This window comes from Pelecanus crispus, chromosome 3, assembly GCF_030463565.1.
Source record: "Pelecanus crispus isolate bPelCri1 chromosome 3, bPelCri1.pri, whole genome shotgun sequence".
NCBI classification, from domain to species: domain Eukaryota; kingdom Metazoa; phylum Chordata; class Aves; order Pelecaniformes; family Pelecanidae; genus Pelecanus; species Pelecanus crispus.
The window spans coordinates 56,152,658-56,173,519 of record NC_134645.1 but is presented as its reverse complement, the minus strand read 5'-3'; the positions used below and the strand labels follow the sequence as shown (position 1 = coordinate 56,173,519).

At 38.1% G+C, this 20,862-nt stretch overlaps 1 protein-coding gene across 3 annotated transcripts in view; it reads right to left on the bottom strand.

Moving 5' to 3' along the window:
• Nucleotides 1–1,797: 1,797 nt before the first annotated feature.
• The window catches only part of WTAP (WT1 associated protein), a 29,498-nt gene continuing 10,433 nt past the window's right edge, over nucleotides 1,798–20,862 (bottom strand). Inside the window, exons 4-8 of one of the 3 annotated variants that reach the window (XM_075707112.1) lie at nucleotides 19,439–19,497; nucleotides 16,107–16,234; nucleotides 9,892–10,070; nucleotides 4,932–5,086; nucleotides 1,798–3,011 (exon numbers count right to left, since the gene is read on the bottom strand). In XM_075707112.1, coding sequence (XP_075563227.1) covers nucleotides 2,428–3,011; nucleotides 4,932–5,086; nucleotides 9,892–10,070; nucleotides 16,107–16,234; nucleotides 19,439–19,497 — 1,105 coding nt within the window. In that variant the 3' untranslated portion in view covers nucleotides 1,798–2,427. Of the gene's footprint in view, nucleotides 3,012–4,931; nucleotides 8,231–9,223; nucleotides 9,681–9,891; nucleotides 10,071–16,106; nucleotides 16,235–19,438; nucleotides 19,498–20,862 lie in introns of those variants that run through there. The other 2 variants (XR_012830921.1, XM_075707113.1) reach the window with 2 other exon arrangements.

The following is a 20,862-nucleotide window of genomic DNA, read 5'->3' as shown; positions in this document are numbered from 1 at the left end:
TATTTCTAATTTTTTTAGCTCTTTAGCTAAGCTTTAATTTTTTAGTATTTACAACCAATGTACCACACACTCTTGAGAAAATCAAAATAATCTTTATATGAGGTTTTAAGACATGAATATCCTACAGTAACTGACAGATTTAAGTAGCAAGCTGTCACTGCCTGAGAGCTATGTATTTTTTTAACCTTAGCACAATTAACAGCAATTACTGTAACTCCAAAGGCATTTTACATCCTTCTAATTCCTTATACTAGGTGAAAAGACATCTATCATCTTCTTGGCATGAGTTGCCAAGTTTCGTATTTCAGGCTGTGATTTGAACCATGACCACAGATTTCCCCACAAGGCTTTTTACCATTTATGTTATCAGATAAAGCCATTGTTATAATCTATCATCATCATTTTAAGCTTCTTACAAGTATTATATTCTACCATGTACAGGATCCAGGATGTACATATACACGCACTACGGACAATCAAGCAATACCATATTAAGACCAAATACAAATATAGTATCACCATCAGGGATTTCTGTAAACCAGAAGGTACTTTGCATGCCAGATGCTGGTAATTTTTTTTGTATAGATACTTGTCACTTCTCTTTCATGCATTCAACTAGTAACTGCTATTTTTCAGGCAATGAGGGCTAAAGTAATGTTCAAAAAACAACCAGGTATCACCAATAGAATTTACGCTTCCAGCGACAACTACTAAGGGGTTTTAATACATTTAAGTGAACCCTATGAAATTAAAATAGCAGTGGTACATAAGCTAGAATGTCTCTAACACGGATGTCAGCAGCTAGTAGTATTTTAATTATATCCATTTGTCTTGGACAATACTACTGCAGAATGCTAATTCTCATATAATACGAGACTTAAACATGGTACCACAGAAACCCTTATATAATCTACGAATTTACTGTAACTGTGTAAATTTGAAACAAATTAAAGCATGTCCTAGAACTTTGGAGAAATACTGCTTTCAAACAAGAGTCTCACTGTTTCCACAGTGAATTGCAAAGCTATAAGCTATTTACTATTGTTTTAGTGGCTACATATGAGATAATTTTATTAGTTATCTGGTAATTACAAGATTCACAGGTAGAAAAAATGTTGAAACTGGACTTAAGTCTACCCAAAAATATACTGTTAAGTACTTTTATTTTCCCTTTGAACAGTGCTTAAAAGCCAGTCTTTTTTCATCTACCTTGCTTATGTGCTACCATCACTAAACAAGCAGACAGAAAATAACCACCAGAAATTCAGGTCCTGAGAAATTCGTAACTCATTGCTACTGAACAATAAAAGTATGCTTAATTAAAGGTAATTTTTTCATTCTCTGCACCTGTTAAAAAGTCAGTTCCCTCAGGCAGGCATTTAAAAAATAACAGGAGTTATATATCTAGTTTAAGAGGCTGAATTACTAACTCCTTAAAGTTTTGTAGTTTAATTTGTATATTTACCTGTTGGATACTTCTAGCTTTTTGGTTGTGTTTTTTTTTTTTCCTAATCTTTATAAAAGCCAGGTTCCAACTGTAAGGTTTACTTTTATTAACTTTCCTTCCCCCCCCCCTTCATATCTGCCAGTAAGGACAAAACCTGTAGAATACATACTATCAGGCTGGCCTGAAATCAGTATGATAGCACACACCTGTAACTTCAGGCATTTCGCATAAGCTGTATCAGATAGGATTGTCACAGGAATAAATTTAAAAAAAAAAAAAGGCAAATACTGTAAATACACTGCATACAAATAAGCCGTGTAAGCCAATGCAGACCAATGAGGAAATTACATTATTAAAAGTTTTTATTTAGGTTTGGTCAGTACAGGTAAGATAATATTGGAGTCACAGAGCAATATGCATAAACAGGATACAACAGTTCTTAGAAACTGAGTAACTATGCACACAATTCATAAACATTCGGTCACCTAAGGAGAAAATGCACAGATGTATGCTGGGAAAAACTGTAATTAACACTGAAACTACTAGAGGACTCCTTCAGTAAGTCCATCTTTTAGTGATAAAACTACTGTACTGGGCAAACTTGGCAGTCATAAACCCACAGCTATTATGACAAAATTTGAAGGTGGTGTAAGTATAACAGTATGAGTAAGAATGCCCTTACACAGCACAGGTTCTAGATATACACAGATTTGTACAGACATCATGTTATACTTTATGGAAATAATTTCCATTTCAACTTCACATTAACTCATATAAAAATAACTTGAGCTACACAAACGTCCTTTTAGCAACATTCAATGTAATTAACTGTTAAAATTTCCAAAGTGGCAGAGGTATTGAAGCAAAAAGAAACCCACAAAAAGGCAAAATTGTGACAAGTATGCACTAATTTAAACAGCTTCTGGACAGTATCCTCTCCCAATTTAAATGACACTGTATAAAAATGTTGCAGAAAAATGTTACAAAACTGAACCCTGCACATTTACACTGGAGTCCAAACCATTCTGGACATGACGGGAACCCACAGTTCTGTTACCTTTCATGCTCACTGTTTTCTCCTCTTGAGGATCATGATTGGAGTCTGTGTCATTTGAGTGGTGAGTGAGAGAGTTTTCACTGCCAGTGGGAGAGTCTACACTTTCATACCCAGTACTGAGTTGGTTTATGTAGCTACCACCTCCTCTACCAGTTCTATCTTCAGAGTGGTTGGACAGCTTATTACCATTCCCTGGAGAAGCCGGGAAGTCATCTTCCATGCCGCTACCCTCCCTATAAAATCCAGGCCCAGACGTCCGCTGATGGGAGGAGCTACCATTGCTTGGTCCGTTTGCCAGACGGCTGCAGTCTTTACCCACAGCCTCTCCCTGGTCTGTGGGCTCAGAAGATGGAGTCCTGCTGGTACCTGGGTTGGAGGCCTGGGACTGCTGCTGCTGGTACTGCGCCAACTGCTGGCGAGTCTCCTTCAACTGCTGCTGAAGAACTAGAATGGTACTCTGCATACCCTCTACCTCCTCATCAAGCTGGATGATGAAGTCATTCAATTCTATATAAAGAAAACACATTTGTTGCAAATACTTAATAGCCCATATATAGCTTGAATCTCAAGACAAAAAAATTAAAATCCTGTGACTCAACATTTTATGATGGAATTTTTCAACAGACTATTTTCAGCCATCAGGTATGCACTGGTTTTGACACTCTGCCTCTGAAGGAGGAAATGCTTAACTACCATCTACATACTTCTCATATATTCTGAGTAGCAGTATAAGAAATTAATTTCTGGGCAAGAAAGGAGGGTATTTGAAAAACAGCTCAGTTCTAGCAATTAATATTTTGCAAGCAGATCCTCATGTACCTACTTTTACTCAAGGGTTTCTGCTAAGGTTTTATACTGTAGAAGTGTCCATGAACCACATCTGTATATAACAGATCTGAATAATTACAGAAGCCTGTTCAGTGACCAAAACAAAACAAAAATTTAGTCACATTTCAAGGAAATTTCAGCTCTTGCTGCTCTTAATCCTTTAAATCCTGCATAATGGGACACTAAAAGGAAGACTTTCTTGCCAACAAAACTGATTAAGTAATAAAATACCCTGTGGAATTAGTTATGTACCAAGACAAAGGATTTCACAATTAGGTATCATTTTGGAGCAAAACAAATTTGGCCTGAAAACGGTAAAAGAAACACTGAATCCCTTAGTCTTCAATTCAACTGCATCATTGGTATGGTGGAGCAAATAAAATGCAAACTGCTTATTATTGTAAAAATTCATAAAATTAAAGTGTTCTTGCTGCTACTGAAAAAAAAAATTAGGAAAACTGCTACTGCAGGATTACTATAGTCTTTCTTCATATGGGGAAGAAGCAATAGGGAGCTAAGAACGCATCTCAGTTCCGGAGCTTACTTTACTGCATTCAAGAGCAGAAATCTTTAAAGAATGTCCACACTTGCTTCAATTATGAACTTGATAAATTTAGATGAAGTGCATTATCTAAATAGTAGTTAAGAAGCAAAAGGTTAACTATTCCAACATGTCATTACAGAAAGAATAATATACCTGAAAAATTCTAGTTATTATGTGTTGTTTTGTACTGCTACTTCCTCAAATATATGATCCTACATCGGGGCGGGGGGAATTATCCTTAAAAATACAGGCTATGTCAGACTTAGATAATGCCAAATCAAGTCTATGCTATCTTACAGACTTCAGTCGTAAAACAAAAACGTATCCAGGTTTATGTGTCTAAATAGCTCATATCCCAAGACTTACTGTAATAATCAGATAACCTACTCTGTAATATTCTACCAAAAAAACACTGATTCTATGCAGAACTCTCAACTGATGATTTTTTTTTTTTAATTGCATTTTCCCCTCCATTTAAATTATGCAAGAGGTCAGAGTTTATAGGTAATTTCAATTTAGGTTTACAATGCTGTAAAATTTGGACTGTGAACACAATAATGAAGTATTTTTGTTCATCCGAGTCACCTAAGCAAAAAAAAACCCAAACCTATTTTTATTATTCTTAGGCATTGTTAAAAAGTTGATTTTTAAAAAATAATTTCAAAATGAGTCAAGAGTTAACAAGAAGCATTCTGTTCTCAGTGCATGCTTAGCTTCGTGCAATGTTAACAGCTTTCATCTTACCGATTCACAATGTGTGTAGTCTAAACATACCCTATTAAATAGCAAGACCTACAGTACAAAATCTGGCAATTTCAAATTCAAACACTGCACTACCGGAGCTCCAAATCCCACCAGTCCCCCAAAGCTAAGTTTGGGGTTTTTTGTTGTTTGTTTTTTAAATTAAGACTACCGGTGAAGACTTAAAATTGTCATATTTTACTCAGTACTACCCTTTCATTCTGGCAAAGATGGTTTTACAGTATGTGTATCATCAGTAAATTAAACTAGCAGAAGTGCAAGGCAACTTCCATTGTCTTAAAAAAATCCCTTACCATCCTGACTGCTTTTAAGTTCCTCACTATATTTCTTCTGCAAAGCCAACTCTGCCTCAAGCTGTGCAATACGTCCTTGGGACAGCTGCCTTCCAAGCTCTTGATTCTCCTGGATAAGCATTCGACACTTCGCCATTAACTTTTTGCCTGTTTGGCTGCAAAGGAAAGAGCCATCTATCACAAAATGAATATAAAACCTTCAGTAATCTTCCTCAATCACAATTACAGACAAAAAGGAGATGCAATTTCTGCATGTCACAATTCAAGGAACATTATGCCTCAACATAATTGTCATAGCAGAAAGTCTCCCTATAGTTACCACGTGCTGCTCCAATGCCAGTTGATCTTCTGTCGCTGTCCCATAAAGTGGAAGGCAAGTTTTATTACTGCAAATACGAATAAGCATATTGTTCTTTGTTTGATACCAACATCTGGATTATCAGTATGCACAATCTTGCATGTGCTAATTCTAAATGGAGTTAAATATTTGATTAAAGATGTGCCTTGTAATTCAAAAGATGAAGTACTGCATAAAAATTACACATGTAAACCAAATTATGAACAAAATCTTCATTTATTGTGCTAGTAAAATTTAATAATTAAATCTGGGTGAAGAGAAGAAAGTTACTTGGGGGAAACATTAAACCCCATGTTCATTTTTCATAGTGACATCCATTTTTATTTAAGAGGCTTAGACATTCTTTTGAATGCTGTCAGGTACTCTTGTTTAAAAAATTAGATGTCTATTTTTCAACTCAGTTTATATATTTGACAGCAATGTACACAGTCTGTTTCATGAATTCTATGGTCAGCTTTTCCTAAGCACATCTTGCATGGTGAGGAGAAAGTAAAACATAGTTAAAAATTGGCAGGAAGTTAAGGAAGGAGTACATTATTAATCTACTTCCTTTAGAATGACAGATTTCAGATCATGAGTAACAATCATTAAGATGTCCAGTTTCTGAAAGAACTGGGAAACTGGCAGGGGAAAAAAAGTATTTTGAACTGACAAAATTTTCTTTACTAAATGGGTAATATCACACATCTTTAATCTTCACGATAAAAATTGCATTGTAAAGCATTATAGGAAGTAGTATGCAAATTAATATATAGGCAATACAGCTGACTCCATAAAAGAGAAAAATTCAAGTCCTTTAAGACTCTTGGTCTGCCAAAGTCAGGATAGCATCCACAAACAGTTCTCCTTTTAATAGGGTCAGCAACTTAATGAAGCTGTCCTCTTTTCTACACAAGTGTAAGCTCTGCCAAAAAAAAAAAAAAAAAAAAAAGAACCCAAACTTGAACAGGTTTATTGTGAATTCAATGGCAGGACTTGCATTACTTTTCAAGACCAAGAAGGTCATTTAATTTTTTGTTTGTTTGCTGTTTGTTTTAAACAAGTGACAAAGATTGAACGAAATTTTGAGGATTATAGAAGAACAGGAAATTTCTGCTACAGTTCACAGCCACAGTTCTCTCCTGCAACCAAAATACCCAACCAAAAGAATTTAAAATAATAATTTCCTTATCAACTACCTTTTAAGCATTCAAGCCTTAGACAACTTGTAAGTTCTGCCAACTCTGCCCATTTAACATTTTCCGACTGACTTTCCCAAATCTTTCAGATGGGCTGCTCCAGAAGGAATCTGGCTGTATAAAGTCCTGGAAGCCTGAAACTCTGCTAAAGGCAGCAACCTGTTTTCTTTCTTGATGTGATGTCCAATGCCAGGTCCTTGAAGTTTAAATTGTGCTGACCTAATACAGTCCAAGTCACACACTTAAGATGCAAGTTTCCTTAGAGATGTTCATTCTGTGTAAAGCAGGACCACTTTGGAGATAACCAATGTGACATATCCCAAAAGTTATTAGGCAGACATGCAACGATTTTTAGCCATTTGCAAATTCCTGTTACTGTATTCATCATCACTACAAGTTGAAGAAGTTCACAGTGCTTAAGTCATTTAATACTTTTCTCTTCACAAAACAACTGTAGAATTAGCAAGTACCAGTTACCTTGGAATTGGGACAATTTTAGAATCCCATTAATTTCTTCATGTTAACTCCTGCCAAAATGTAAAATATTTATTACCTGTATAGAAATTTGCATAGTTACCTATAATGCTATTTCTTCCCAAAGTTTTTCCAGATGTTCTGAAACTAGTATGGCACCAAGTAACCTCCCCTTGCAATTTACAAAAAAGACAACACATGCAAGAATATAAAATCCAGTAACTATTAAAATAACTCCTATTAGCTCTAAAACTAAGTTTGGCATTGCTTTCACAAACCCTCCTGGACATACATGCAACAGAACCTGTAAGAATGTAAGTGGTTAAATTTCAGAAGACTAGTGTTTGTTGTACTAGGCTTACTGCAAGTGACGCTTCTACTAATTTTTAATCCAAGTGTATAGTCTATGTTTAATCATGGTTGAAATGCCTCAGCATAGCCATTCCTTTGAATAAATGCCCTTTATTTCTCCCTCCAGACATCAGAAATGATTATGCTGTACACCCTTATCTATGGCTAAAGCCCAGAACTAATACCGCTGAGGGTTGCAGTTAACATGTTACCCTAAGAACACCAGTTAGGGATCTGAATAGGAGCATCATCTCTTTCAAAACTATGTCAGATGCCTTGAAATAAGAGTAGTTGCATAGAAGGATGGACAAGTAAAGCAATTAAGGGGGGGCGGGATGCAAAGAGTGAAAAATCCTATAAATGCTTTACATGAGTCACCATTTCTTTACCCTTCCAGAAATAAAAAACAATAAAATCTTAACCCAGTTAATGAAGACAGCCTCAATTGTTTACCAGGAAATAACTCTGATTTTCTGTATTCCAGCTACTGCATATATGAATTATGCACATTCACACCACTGACTTAAAATTATATGATGTGTATTAGGGTACGTTGTAGCTACAGAAATAACAAAATCATCTTTTGATACTTTTGCTCGAAAGCAAGTGGTCAGTTACTTGTCTCTCCTCAGTTGTACACACACATTTAGAGCCTGAGGACTTAAGAAAACAACCAGCCTGTATCTAAATGCATTAAATAATTTTCTGAACTCCAAGTTAAACAAGCAATCTGCACAGCATGTCTCTATCTGCACAGTATAGTGAGCTTTACAAATGGCTTGGTAACACGTTAACAATTTATTAATGCAAGTCTTACCTCTGTTTTGATGCTAGATCATTAAAATCTTAGATACTGCTATAGCAAAATCATTCCAGATGTATCACTTTTTAAAAGGTAAAGTTTTTCTGTAGGTTTTTCTTTTGCTGTTAAGTCATTACTCATGCAAAAAAAATAAACCTGCATTAAGTACACTACTCTTCGATCCCGTATCATCTGAAGCACAAACAGTTAAGATACTTCCAAGTTAAAAATACGTAATGTCATCTTAATAAAAGTAATCAAAACAGTCAGAATACATCACCTTCTGTGACAGCTGGATGTCTTTTTTTTTTTAATTTAAAACTGAATTTTCTAGGATCAGACTGAGTCATAAAATGTTGCCCAACTGTTTTGAAAGTCAAAACCTCAGATTACTAAATATAACTCATTTCGCTAAGGGAAAAAATAAACACACAAATGCTATATCAAATCTGCATTTTGCTTTACACACCTCAGACATGCACTCCCAACTGTCCCAGATAGCTACTCTTACAAGTAACTTGGGACAACAGAACAGAGGCATCAATAGAGTAGCAAAGGCTCCTTCACTGATTCCACCAAGGTAAATGCATGCATTTAAGTTTTTTTGGTTTGTTAAAATACTGACTTCGTTTTCAGAGAACGAGACAATGCAGAAATAACAACCTGTTCAATTCTCGTTCATCCCAGGAGTTTCACAATACAACAGTATAACCAGCAGTGTTCCTTGAACTATATATTACAACTATTTCAAGGCACATTTTATATAGAAGTTCAATACAAAAAAACCCAGGTGTACAAAGGAATAAAAACACCCCACCAACACTGAAGACAGGTGCCATTGTGTGCCTTCTGTATTGAGCATTTGAGATCAGTTCTTAGTGTAGAAGAACAAAAATTTCTCATTTCTGCATGAAAACATGCAGTGAAATACTTATCACAACCAGTTTTTCTTATACATGCTAGTTGTGATCAAATATATATTGCTTCCAACAATTTTAAACCTGCAATTAGATAGAATGTACATTTTCGTACAGTCCTAATTTTGAGGCGTCCACAGTATTACCAACCATCCAGAAAACAGTTCATTATTTAGCAACATTGACTTAAGGCTCCGTCAAGTGCTACAGAGCCCAAAGGCTAAACAGTCAAATGTGTACACTACTACTGTTGTGGTATCAAATGGCACTCTCATGGCTATTCAAAACTGGTTAGCAAGTAAACTTTTTAATGCAAAATTCACCTCATTGAGTTTTGACCCAGCAGTTCAGTGAACAAGCAGGAAGTCCACAGTCTTATTGGCAAAACTGACTTACAGTGTCTCTAAGTCACTAGGCTCAAGGTTAAGAGCGAAGCATATTCCACTTCTACATTTTACGGGAATTTTACATGTTCAATTCATGATTTATAATCTCTAGGTTCTCTCTGCTCCAAACTGTCTGTAGACACAGTGTGCCACAGACTTAAGACTTCTGTTTCTCCCTCTATTTTCTTCAAATAGAAGAATTTTGCAAATGTCTACATGTTCTAGAAAATATTTTTTTTCGAAGATGGCCATTTCTTCAGAATAGTCCGACGCCGTCAGGCCTCTGAAGCAAAGGGGGAGAAAAAAGCTGAAACACAAGGTTCATCTGATAAGTTTTACATTAAGCATTACAAGCTGGACAGTATAAGAATGTGGCTTTTGCCTCAAAACGTCTGAGTCTTGGTGTGGAAACGAGTACTTGGCTGTCCCACCATAGCATTCTCGTAGTGGGACTGTCAGGGAAGTCTTGACTGGGGAGTATTTGTTTTGTTTACCTATCAGGCGTAAATTTCCAGGCACTCAGTTCATTTTGGGCTTGTTCCAGTTTGTCTTTAGTCTGTTCCAGTTCACCTTTCATTTTTAGGAAAAACAAGTTGATGGCTGGGTCCACCATTGTTGATCGCAGTTGGGCAACACTAGGCTGCTGGACTTGCTTGAGGTACTGAATCTGATTCTGCATAAAATAAGACAAAAAGACTTATTTATACAATATTAAATAAAAATTTGAAGTCATTTAGATAAAAATAGTTATTTCAACGATAACATCAAGGAAGCTTGCCTTCTTTCAACACTGTAACCTGAAAAAGGCAGGATAAAAATCACTTTTGCCCACCTGCACCCTATCAACATGTATATTCACCCAGTCCCCCATCCTACCACCTGCCAAGCTTAAATTTTCAAGGCCATTTCCCCCCCCACTTCAAATTGTTTTCTACATGTCAGTTCACACTTGCCAAAGCAATGATTGGAGCATTATAATTCTCCCTTTCTTTTATATCTGCCTGCACTCTTTTTTTTGGGGGGGGGGGGGGGGGGGGGGGGGGGGGGGCACGTACAAGGAGTTATCTGCTTAAAACAGAGAGCTAATTTCCACGTAACTTCAGTGAAAGTTATTATGGAACATTACAGCCAATATGGACAAGTAATATTTTTAAGCAAACACTAAAAAGGATTTTACAAACTTCTAAGCTTTTTTGCAAATGCAATAGTCACTTATGATGCAAGTTTGCATATTTATTTAACAAAATAATTTAGAAATACTAACATCAGTTGAACAGATTTGGGTTGGATTTGATTCTCCTGCAATAACCACAACCCAAAAGATTTACTATTTTATAGTTTATAACCCAGAAGACTTACAATACAATAAAAATTTCAGGACTAACTGTGAAAGGATTTCTTTTAAATATAGCATTCATTAGTCAAAACTTGTATGTATTTAAATAGGATTAAGTTTTTTGAAAGTGTCTTATATTTTAATCCCATCACAACAATCTTTAAATGTACTAAACAGTATGTTTTTAGAACCCAGCTAATCACTAAAAATCACATCAGCTTACACAGAGAGTATTCATACTTAAGTTCAATTTATTATGCTCCCTGTATCACACACATTTCTTCACCAGCAAGAGGTGAACAAAATTACATGAGATCAAAAAAGAAAAATGAATTGAAAGTCAGGAGTTTCACCTCCTGCTGCACACACAATCTTGCAACCAGACTTGACAGCAACAGAGTTTCTCTGACAAACAGTACAAGGCATCACCAGCAAAATTGAAGAGTCTCCCTCCACACTGCTTTACTTGGGATAAGCAGCACAGTCAAAAGCACTGTCAGTTTAACGATTTTCCTGTACGTACAGTTAATCTGTTACAGGGTCTTTACACAGCAATAGTGAAGAGAAAGTCTAAGTACAAACATTTAATTTACCTTAAAAATGTGCAGTAGTGACCTCAGTCACTTCTTGATTGAGGACAACATATGTTATAATTTATACATCGTTAAGGAGCAACAATTATTTGATTTTATTTCAACTAAGTTTAAGAGTTGATTTCAAAGTTACTGAAGTAACTGAAATATTTCCATTGACTTCACATTAGTTTGATATTTTCAAAATAAAAAGATTTAGCTACTTAAGAAAAAAATGGAAATAACCATCATAATTTAAGTTTTAAATAGACAAACTTTTATGTGTCCAGAAAGAAACAGAAAGGGAATAAAGCACTGCATAAAAATACGTTCAAGAAATAAAGGACTCAAGAACCCACCTACAAACATTACTTCGAAACAGGAAGTCCAAACTAAGATTATCCTAACATTTCTTGAATGGCATTTTACCCCCACAGGTCCTTTGCCTCACTGAATGCACAAAATGTTGCTCACTGAATAAAGACCTAATTTATTGTTATTGATATCTTTTCCATCCACTCAACTTTCTGATGCTTGCACTACTGGAAGTATTTCAACAACCTGTCAATTCTTTGTGAGGGCTAGCACTAGTAGAGGGTGAAACAGCTAGTTTAACAGATGTCTGCACACATACAACAGACTCTCCAGCTGACAACGTATTCCAGGAATATAATTACACTACACCAACATGGTTCTCAACCTATTTCTAGGCAGGCATCATTGAGGGAAAAAAAGACCATGCTGCTTGTCTTACCTAGGCCCAGCTCCCTCCCTCTTCTACTGCCAGACTAAGAACTGTAACAGGCTCCTTGGATCAGCAGCATAAAGAATTGCTGCCAGCTGCTCCTCACTCATGCCAGAAATGCACTAAAACACTCAAGAGGACCCAGCTGATTCTGTCCAATGTCAGTTATTTAACAGTCTCATTTGGGTATCTCTAGCTCATGCTCCTACATCAAGCAGAGAGCACTTGCGTAGGCTCCACATAACACCTCAGCCGTCATTCCTAAAACAGTACCGTAGAAAGTTTACTTACTTGAGCTGAACAACCCTTGTTCATTCCCTCCCCAAACTTAAAGACCATTTATTCCTCCAGTTTTTCCAACTCAAATTTTCTCTATCCCTCCACAAGTGCTTTCTCCAGTTGTAACTCCAAAGTTCTCACTTGTCAGGCTTTTCATCCACCCAAACCTAGCAACCTCTCCCCGATATGACGCACTCCCAAAGCAAGCGCATACCTCTTAACCCTTCTGCCTACTTCCTTATTCCATTCTTCCTGCTTAGCCAGTCCAAGCCTCCCATTCTTGCTCCCTCTAATCACTCCTCTGGTACGTCTCTCCTCCCATTGATATTCCAGGTGGTAAGGGGTGGGGAGCAGAAGAGTTTGCCTGCATTCAGGACCACCTTCAAGCTACAGCTGAATATACAGGAATAGTAATGTCCAATACCAGACCCCAGGACATGCCCACTCTAACACTTGAAATGCCTACTGGCTGTTCATATTCCCAAACACGAAAGCACACACTTAGCTGGTATTTTTCAAAAGCCCATCACACAGACAAATAGGGATGAATTTTCACAAAGTGAATAAAAACCTTGGTATCAGCTCGCTCTCTGCTCTAACCCAAGGCAGGAGAACACTGAAAGTAGTCTATTTAGAGGACATCAGGCTGTGTGAGATTTGGTTTGGATAGAGGTTTTTCATTGTTGTTAGATAGACAATAGTATTTTCAACGCCTCTGCTTCTCACATATTCTTGGAAACAGGTGAATCCTTTCAGTTGAAGTTGTCCAAAGAGATTCACAAAGAACAGACCTTCTCACATGAAGAATTTAACAAAACAGAGTTCGGGTGCTTAACAGAAAATGTAAGCCATCTAAATAAGTGCAACTATATATCCTTCTTATAAGGAAGATGTAGGAGGGAAGAAACTGCATAATGAAGAAGAGAAAAAACACAACAGAGCTGTAACCTAAACCACAAGTAGGTTATTAAGAGTAATGACTATCTAGGTACTATAGTCCAACTGCACCTACAGGAAGCTTCCACTCACTGTTACCTGTTCCATTGAAAACCTATTTTGAGTGGCAAGTATTTCCAAATGCTGGTCCACTTATTGACAGCTGTGCAGTAGCTTGGGAGGGGGTAAAGGCCTTTCCCTGAAGTAGCAGTAACCATCATCACCTCTGCCAGACATAAAGCTTTATGTAGAAACAGTAGCCAATACCTCACCCGCACTTCCCTAACAGGAGCAACCTCTTCTAGGGGGTTGTTCCTGCTAGGGGGAAGGTGGCTCAGGGCTGCTGCTGCTGACAACAGGGCACATGAGGTATTAAACACCTAAACTTCAATCTAGCCCTTTGGTTAGCCACCCTAAACTATGCAGGTTAAGTCTGCAACACCAGTCAGACTCTCAGTAAGCTCCTAGCTCAAAAGAAACCCATATATTCTGCTGCTAGACTTGGCACAGAGCACGAGAGAATGGGGCTATGCACTCAGCTACCATCTTGTTTCTTCAAAGAGTACTGAAACAGAATCAGGACAATGATTCTGCTACTGCTACTCTGACATGCACACCTATACTTTCAAGCCAATGACTGGTGACTTTTATAAGCTAAAGGAGGTTTTGGTGTGTGTTTTATCTTTTTAAAAGAAGGGTACAAATTAAAACAGCAACTAAGACCAAGTCTATCGCACCTTATTTTAAAACAGAGCTAGTGTATTTTAACTAAGCATTTTACACATCAGTAATCAGAAAACTCACTTATGTCTTTGTCAACTAATACCATTTGAATACGGTATGGTACTTTTAAGTGTTTATCCATTTAAATTTGCAAGACCTGAAAGTATTAAGTTTCCAAGTATAAAACGTCCCCAAAATACACTAAGAGTAATATGAACAATAACTATTACATGGCAAATATTAATCTCAAGTTTTCAAGAAACTTGACACCATAGATGTTCAGTATTTCTAATTAGGATGTGACAGAAAACTAATATTGAAGGCTTACACATAAATAACTGTCACTGGTACATTTTACATGTACATATGGATTATAAAAACATTGTTAACTATGCTAAAAATAAAGAAAAGTTATTTTATGGACTAAAAAATCAGACATGTCAAATAACTTGTCATGGTGAATAATTTTTGTTCATTTATGAAATGATTTAGCAACCTATAGCTTAGCTTTGCATCTCATCAAACATGATTTATTTTGCTACTGTTACTTTACTGGAAAAAATACCATCTAGTAATACAAAGCCAAGTAGTCCTCCAGAACTTCTTGAAACTACATGCATTTAAACTTGGAAACACTTTAAGGTGCCAATGTGTCCATTACAGCTTTTACCCCCGCTTCTTCAAGGATGCATCTTCCTACCTCCATGCATTATGGAGGTGATTACATCCTTGATGTTATTCATGTGTCAAAACCTGGGAAAATATAAGCCACTTGGCCGGGGGGCGGGGGGGGGGGGGTGGGGGGGTTGGGGGGTGGTGTGGTGTGTGTTCTTTTTGGTGGGTTGGGGTTCCCCCCCGCTTTTTTTTTTTTAAAAAAAAAGTACACTGAAATTAATAAAATTAATAAAAAAACTTCAGAAGTTTTTAAACAGATGCTCTGGAAACCCTATGCATCACAGCTATAAACATCTATAACAAAGTGCAGCCAAAAAGCCTATAGTCTTCACGATCTTGTCAAAATTCATAGCCTTAGATACTGAAAATTCTTGTCTAACTCATTCTTTTAGACATAGAGAGGAAGAAAGGTGAAAAACAGTACATGCAAATTTGGTGAAAAACTTGCATTTCTCTTTATTTTTTTAGTATTTACTGTTTCAGCCATATGCTCAGAAGCTCAAAAGAAAAAAGCTCCGATTACTGCTGTTCCTTACAGCAGAATGTATCAGTAAAACTAACAAGAGAAGCAGGATCAATATAGTAGTCTTACTACTAGGGAAGTGTTGCAGTATAGTACCAGAACAGATCTTCATTAGCATCCATCCTGGGCTGCCAACAGGTTGAGGGAGGTGATCCTTCCTCTCCACTCGGCACTGGTGAGACATCTGGAGTACTGGGTCCAGTTCTGGGCTCCCCAGTACAAGAGAGACATGGACATATTAGGGTGAGGCCAACTATGGGCCATGAAGATGATTAAGGGGTTGGAGCATCTGACATACAAGTAGAGGCTCAGAGTGCTAGGGCTGTTCAGCCTGGAGAAGAAAAGGCTCAGGGGATCTTATCAGTGTGCATAAGTACCTGATGGTGGGAGTAAAGAGGCAGAGCCAGGCTCTTCTCAGTGGTGCCTACTAAAAGCACGAAAGGCAACGGGCACAAATTGAAACACAGGGAATTCCATCTAAATGTAAGAAAATACTTTTTGCTGTGAAGGTGTTTGAACACTGGCACATGTCTCCCAGAGAGGTTTTGGAGTCTCCGTTCTAGAAGATGCTCAAAACCCAACTGTGTGCAGTCCCTTCCAACCTCAGTGAGTCTGTGATTCATTTTTTGCCACTGCAAAGTAAGCTTTATCCCCTCATTTCTTCTTTTCATACCAGTACTTACTATAAACTGAAGTCGTCTTACGGTCTTAAGAGCAGTGAAAATAATGTGTAATATTAAAAAAGCAAACTTTAAAAAATTATCTTTATTAATTCAGTGAAAGTTTAAGTGCCCTGCCATTTCTTTAAGCACAGAAAATGGGATGGTATAGACACACGAAAAACATAGCACATGGGTACGGGCTCAAAAGCTCATATTCCTGTAACAGTCTGGAAACACTTATCCTCTCTAAATACTTACAGTACACTCTTGCATCTCCTGTTCCTTAGTTGCCAGCCTCATCACCAGAATATTTTCCCTTCGGGCAGACTCTTGCTGTTGCTGTTTCAACTTCTCTTCAGATTCTCGCAATCCCGTCACATCATTAGCTAATGCAAGTAACAAAACACAAAAAGCACATGTTTTATGGCATCCTTTCATGAACAGTTTTTAAAGACAACTGAAAGAATCTGAAAACCAAATTCATAAACAGTAGAAGAGCAAAATAGGTAAGCATGACTATAATAAGCATAAATAAGAAAAATCAAAATATCATTATTAGAAAAGCTTGACAACAGTTGGTTTTAAATACATCTCATCCTTTCTGAAGGCTTACTAAACTTTTGAAAATGTTTCCATGTTTATAAAGGAAATAACTTTTAAATTGCTTGCTTAACCAACTACTATTACAACTTGCAGTCTGAAACTTGGGAAGTTGGAACTGTCCTGCTATCTGTAAGAAATGCTGAGGCCAGGGCAGGGGAGGGAGGAAGCCTACACTCTGGCAAAAAACGATCCACTGTCTGTAAAACAGTGCCACTTGTGATCAATCCCCAAATGGGTCTCAACACTCCATGAGTACACAGTAAGACATTAGAGAACTTCAAAAATGGCAGTTCAGTTGCTACTAGAAGAATTCTTGTGATCCATGAATATTTATGAGAGTTTATATATGAAATATGAGAGAAAGCAGCACAGCACGTTTCCAAATTACTCAAACAGGAACATGTGCAAGTAGCCCGATTCAAACACTATACATTCACTCTGCTACTTGTCATGTATAAAATGATGGGAAGTTAGAATAATTAAGATTTTTATTTTTTCTAATTACTCGAGAATGATCACCTGTAAATGTAAACAAAGAACATCACAAATTGCTTCAGGACAATTATTTCTAAATAATTTTTGCAGATAACTCAATAATACTGATTACTACAACCTGTATTAAGAGTTTCCAAAACTGAGAAACCAGGAACGTTAAAACAACTTACCTATCTATGTTAGGACAATTTGAGATTAGAATAAAATCAACTGCTTACAAGCGCTGTATTTTAGTCTCTCCAAAACTCTAATGTTACCGGGTGGCAGTAAAAGAGGGATGTAATGACAGAGAAAAGAGAGAGGATACCCGAAAGTATTGAGGGAGATGGCAGAGGAGCTTTCCAAGCCACTTTCCATCATCTATCAGCAGTCCTGGTTAACAGGGGAGGTCCCTGATGACTGGAGGCTTGCCAATGTGACGCCCATCTACAAGAAGGGCTGGAAGGAGGATCCGGGGAACTACAGGCCTGTCAGCCTGACCTCGGTGCCGGGAAAGATTATGGAGAGGTTCATCTTGAGTGAACTCAACAGGCAAGTGCAGGTCAACCAGGGGATCAGGCCCAGCCAGCATGGGTTCATGAAAGGCAGGTCCTGCTTGACCAACCTGATCTCCTTCTATGACCTGGTGACCCACCTGGTGGATGAAGGAAAGGCTGTGGATGTCATCTACCTGGACTTTAGCAAAGCCTTTGGCACAGTCTCCCATAGCATTGTCCTTGGGAAGCTGGCAGCTCATGGCTTGGAATGGCGTACTCTTCACTGGGTAAAAAATTGGCTGGGTGGCCAAGCCCAGAGAGTTCTGATGAATAGACTTAAGCCCAGTTGGCAGCCGGTCACGAGCGGTGTTCTCCAGAGCTCCGTTTTGGGGCCAGTCTTGTTTAACATCTTTATCAATGATCTGGAGGAGGGGATTGAGTGCACCCTCAGGGAGTTTGCAGATGACACCAAATTGGGTGGGAGTGTCAATCTGCTCGAGGGTAGGATGGCCCTGCAGAGGGACCTGGACAGGCTGGACCGATGGGCTGAGGCCAGTTGCATGAGGTTCAACAAGGCCAAGTGCTGGGTCCTGCACTTCGGTCACAACAACCCCATGCAACACTACAGGCTTGGGGAAGAGTGGCTGGAAAGCTGCCTGGCCAAAAAGGACCTGGGGTGTTGGTAGATAGCCAGCTGAACATGAGCCAGCAGTGTGCCCAGGTGGCCAAGAAGGCCAACAGCATCCTGGCTTGTATCAGGAATGGTGTGGCCAGCAGGAGCAGGGAGGTGATTGTCCCACTGTACTCAGCGCTGGTGAGGCCGCACCTAGAGTACTGTGTCCAGTTTTGGGCCCCTCAATACAAGAAAGACATGGAGGTGCTGGAGCGTGTCCAGAGAAGGCCAACGAAGCTGGTGAAGGGTCTGGAGCACAGGTCTTAATGAGGAGCGGCTGAGGGAATGGGGTTGTTTAGTCTGGAGAAGAGGAGGCTGAGGGGAGACCTTATTGCTCTCTACAACTACCTGAAAGGAGGTTGTAGTGAGGTGGGTGTTGGTCTCGTCTGCCAAGTAACAAGTGATAGGACGAGTGGAAATGGGCTCAAGCTGCACCAGGGGAGGTTTAGGTTAGATATTAGGAAAAAATTCTTCATGGAAAGGGTGGTCAAGCATTGGAACAGGCTGCCCAGAGAGGTGGTGGAGTCACCATCCCTGGAAGCATTCAAAAAACATGTAGACATAGCACTTTGGGACATGGTTTAGTCTAGTCTACCCTTGATTGGTTTAGTGTGGACTTGGTAATGTTAGGTTAATGGTTGGACTGGATGACCTTAAAGGTCTTTTCCAACCTAAACGATTCTGTGATTCTATGACATCCGTTCTGACTGACAGAAAAACCCCTTCAAACTCAGTGGTCCTAAGTCTTTAAGTATTTAGACTGAAAAGGTGAGCGGAAAACTGGAAAGAGCTGCCAAAACAATTTTAGAAGTGACTTAGGATTGGTGATTCAGTCACTTCCAGAATGCATCCAGCTTTTCTCCTTTGAGTAGGACGTTTTTCCTGTATTCTCTTTTGAAAGACTGAACTACAGACCAAGTTTTAAAGACCACATAAGATTGACATTCAAATACTTAATTTGCCTGATCAGATCAAACATTACTTGGGGACTCATTTTTAGACCTTTACTTCTACAAACTATTCATGAAAATACACCTGTTTGTGGGGTTATTTTTTGGGACTTCCTCCCGCCAGCAGTCTGGGTACAGATGGCCCTACACATGCAAAAATAGACTTTTCAGAAGCTGTGTAAGATCTGCAAAGGAAAATAAGTGGCGGAGAAAGTTGGGAAAAGCTGAAAACTTACACTAGAAAAAACAGGGACTTTCTTCTGACAAATAACTGACATATAGATTATTATCTCTTATTTGTAACAGTTTTAGAAAGCACAGACATTACTTGAGCACTCTGCTTTATACAAACATTCAGATAACTCATACCATTTTGAAACTTGGCTAACTTACAATTAAGGTCTGTGTACTTGCCCTCCAGAGCTTGCACATATGCTTCATACTGTTTCCACCTATTGCAGAGACAAAGAGAAAAAAGAATTTTCTGAAGCTCAGTTTATCAAATCAAGGCATCTCATTCCTAAACTTCCAGAGTATACATTTATACCATAATCAGAAAATGTCAATAGGGAATTATACGATTGGATAAAAGTCAATTCCAGTTTTAAAAATGGGGCTTTTAATCACAGAAATAGTCAAATCCACTTTGCATCTCTAAAGGATAAAAAGGTAGCTGTGCATTACAATACTCAAAATTAAATTCTTAAAACTTACTGTAACTTTTTGGACAAACGCTAGGATCAAACACTTATTACTTAGTTACCTGTGTAAAGTACCTAAGATACATCTCATTCTTAAAGCAGAACAATTCAAACAAAATTCTGTAACACAAACTGTAATACAAAGACAACATTAAGCCTGTTACCAAGTGAAGAAGACAACAAGCAGAAGTGTATTGCAGTACACTAGAACTTGCAGTCTAGGTTAACTAGTTATACCAACTCATTCAAATCAAGACCATACTCTGATAAAGTTCACCAACCAGAAGCCAAACAGTTTAATAACACTTTGAAGGCATGTTATTTAACCCATTTATCCACAGTCAGGAAGCCTCACACTGAAAAATAGCATTGCATTTGATACAAACCATCAAATCAGTAGCAAATAAAGTCTGCAGTAAGGCTTAGCACGACATGCTTTACCAACAAAGTTCACAGATGATGGTTTTTTTGGGGGGGTGGGCGAGGGGTGTTGTTTTAGAGAAGTACTTTGCTTCTAACTATGTGTCTTCCTCCCAGTGGTACAATTCCACATTATGAAACAAATTCATCTAATAGCTTACCACTACAGAAGGGGAAGGTTTTTGTTCTCTCCTCTCAACTATCCTTTGTCCCTGCCACCTATTTTATGCCAGACTCAACACAACTGCTCTGTTTTAACTCCCTAACCTACAACACCACTACCTCAATCTAAACTATAAAATCTAACTCTAGATCATTTTTGACCATTTAGTGAATTCAAACAGCTTGTTAAAGGGTCTAAAAAGCATCAGATCTGTAACAGCAAGTGAGATCACGTCACTGTGAAAAGTAAAAGTAAGCACAAGATGTCTTCCTTCTAGCAGCAACAAAATTTTGCATCTCTTCAGCTGTACATGAAATCAGAATGAATTAACTCTCTTAAGCTCTGTAGAAGAGAGCAGTTGTATTCCCCCTTAACCCTTAAATTTATCTCTCTGCTCTAAAAAGCACATTGTTAGAAACAGAAGTTTCACTGTTTGACCACTGCAAGTCCTATGTTAGTTGAGAAGATTTCAATCCCCCAAAAGTAAAACTGAAACAGCCTACTAAATAGCAAACCTGCAAAGAACGAACCTA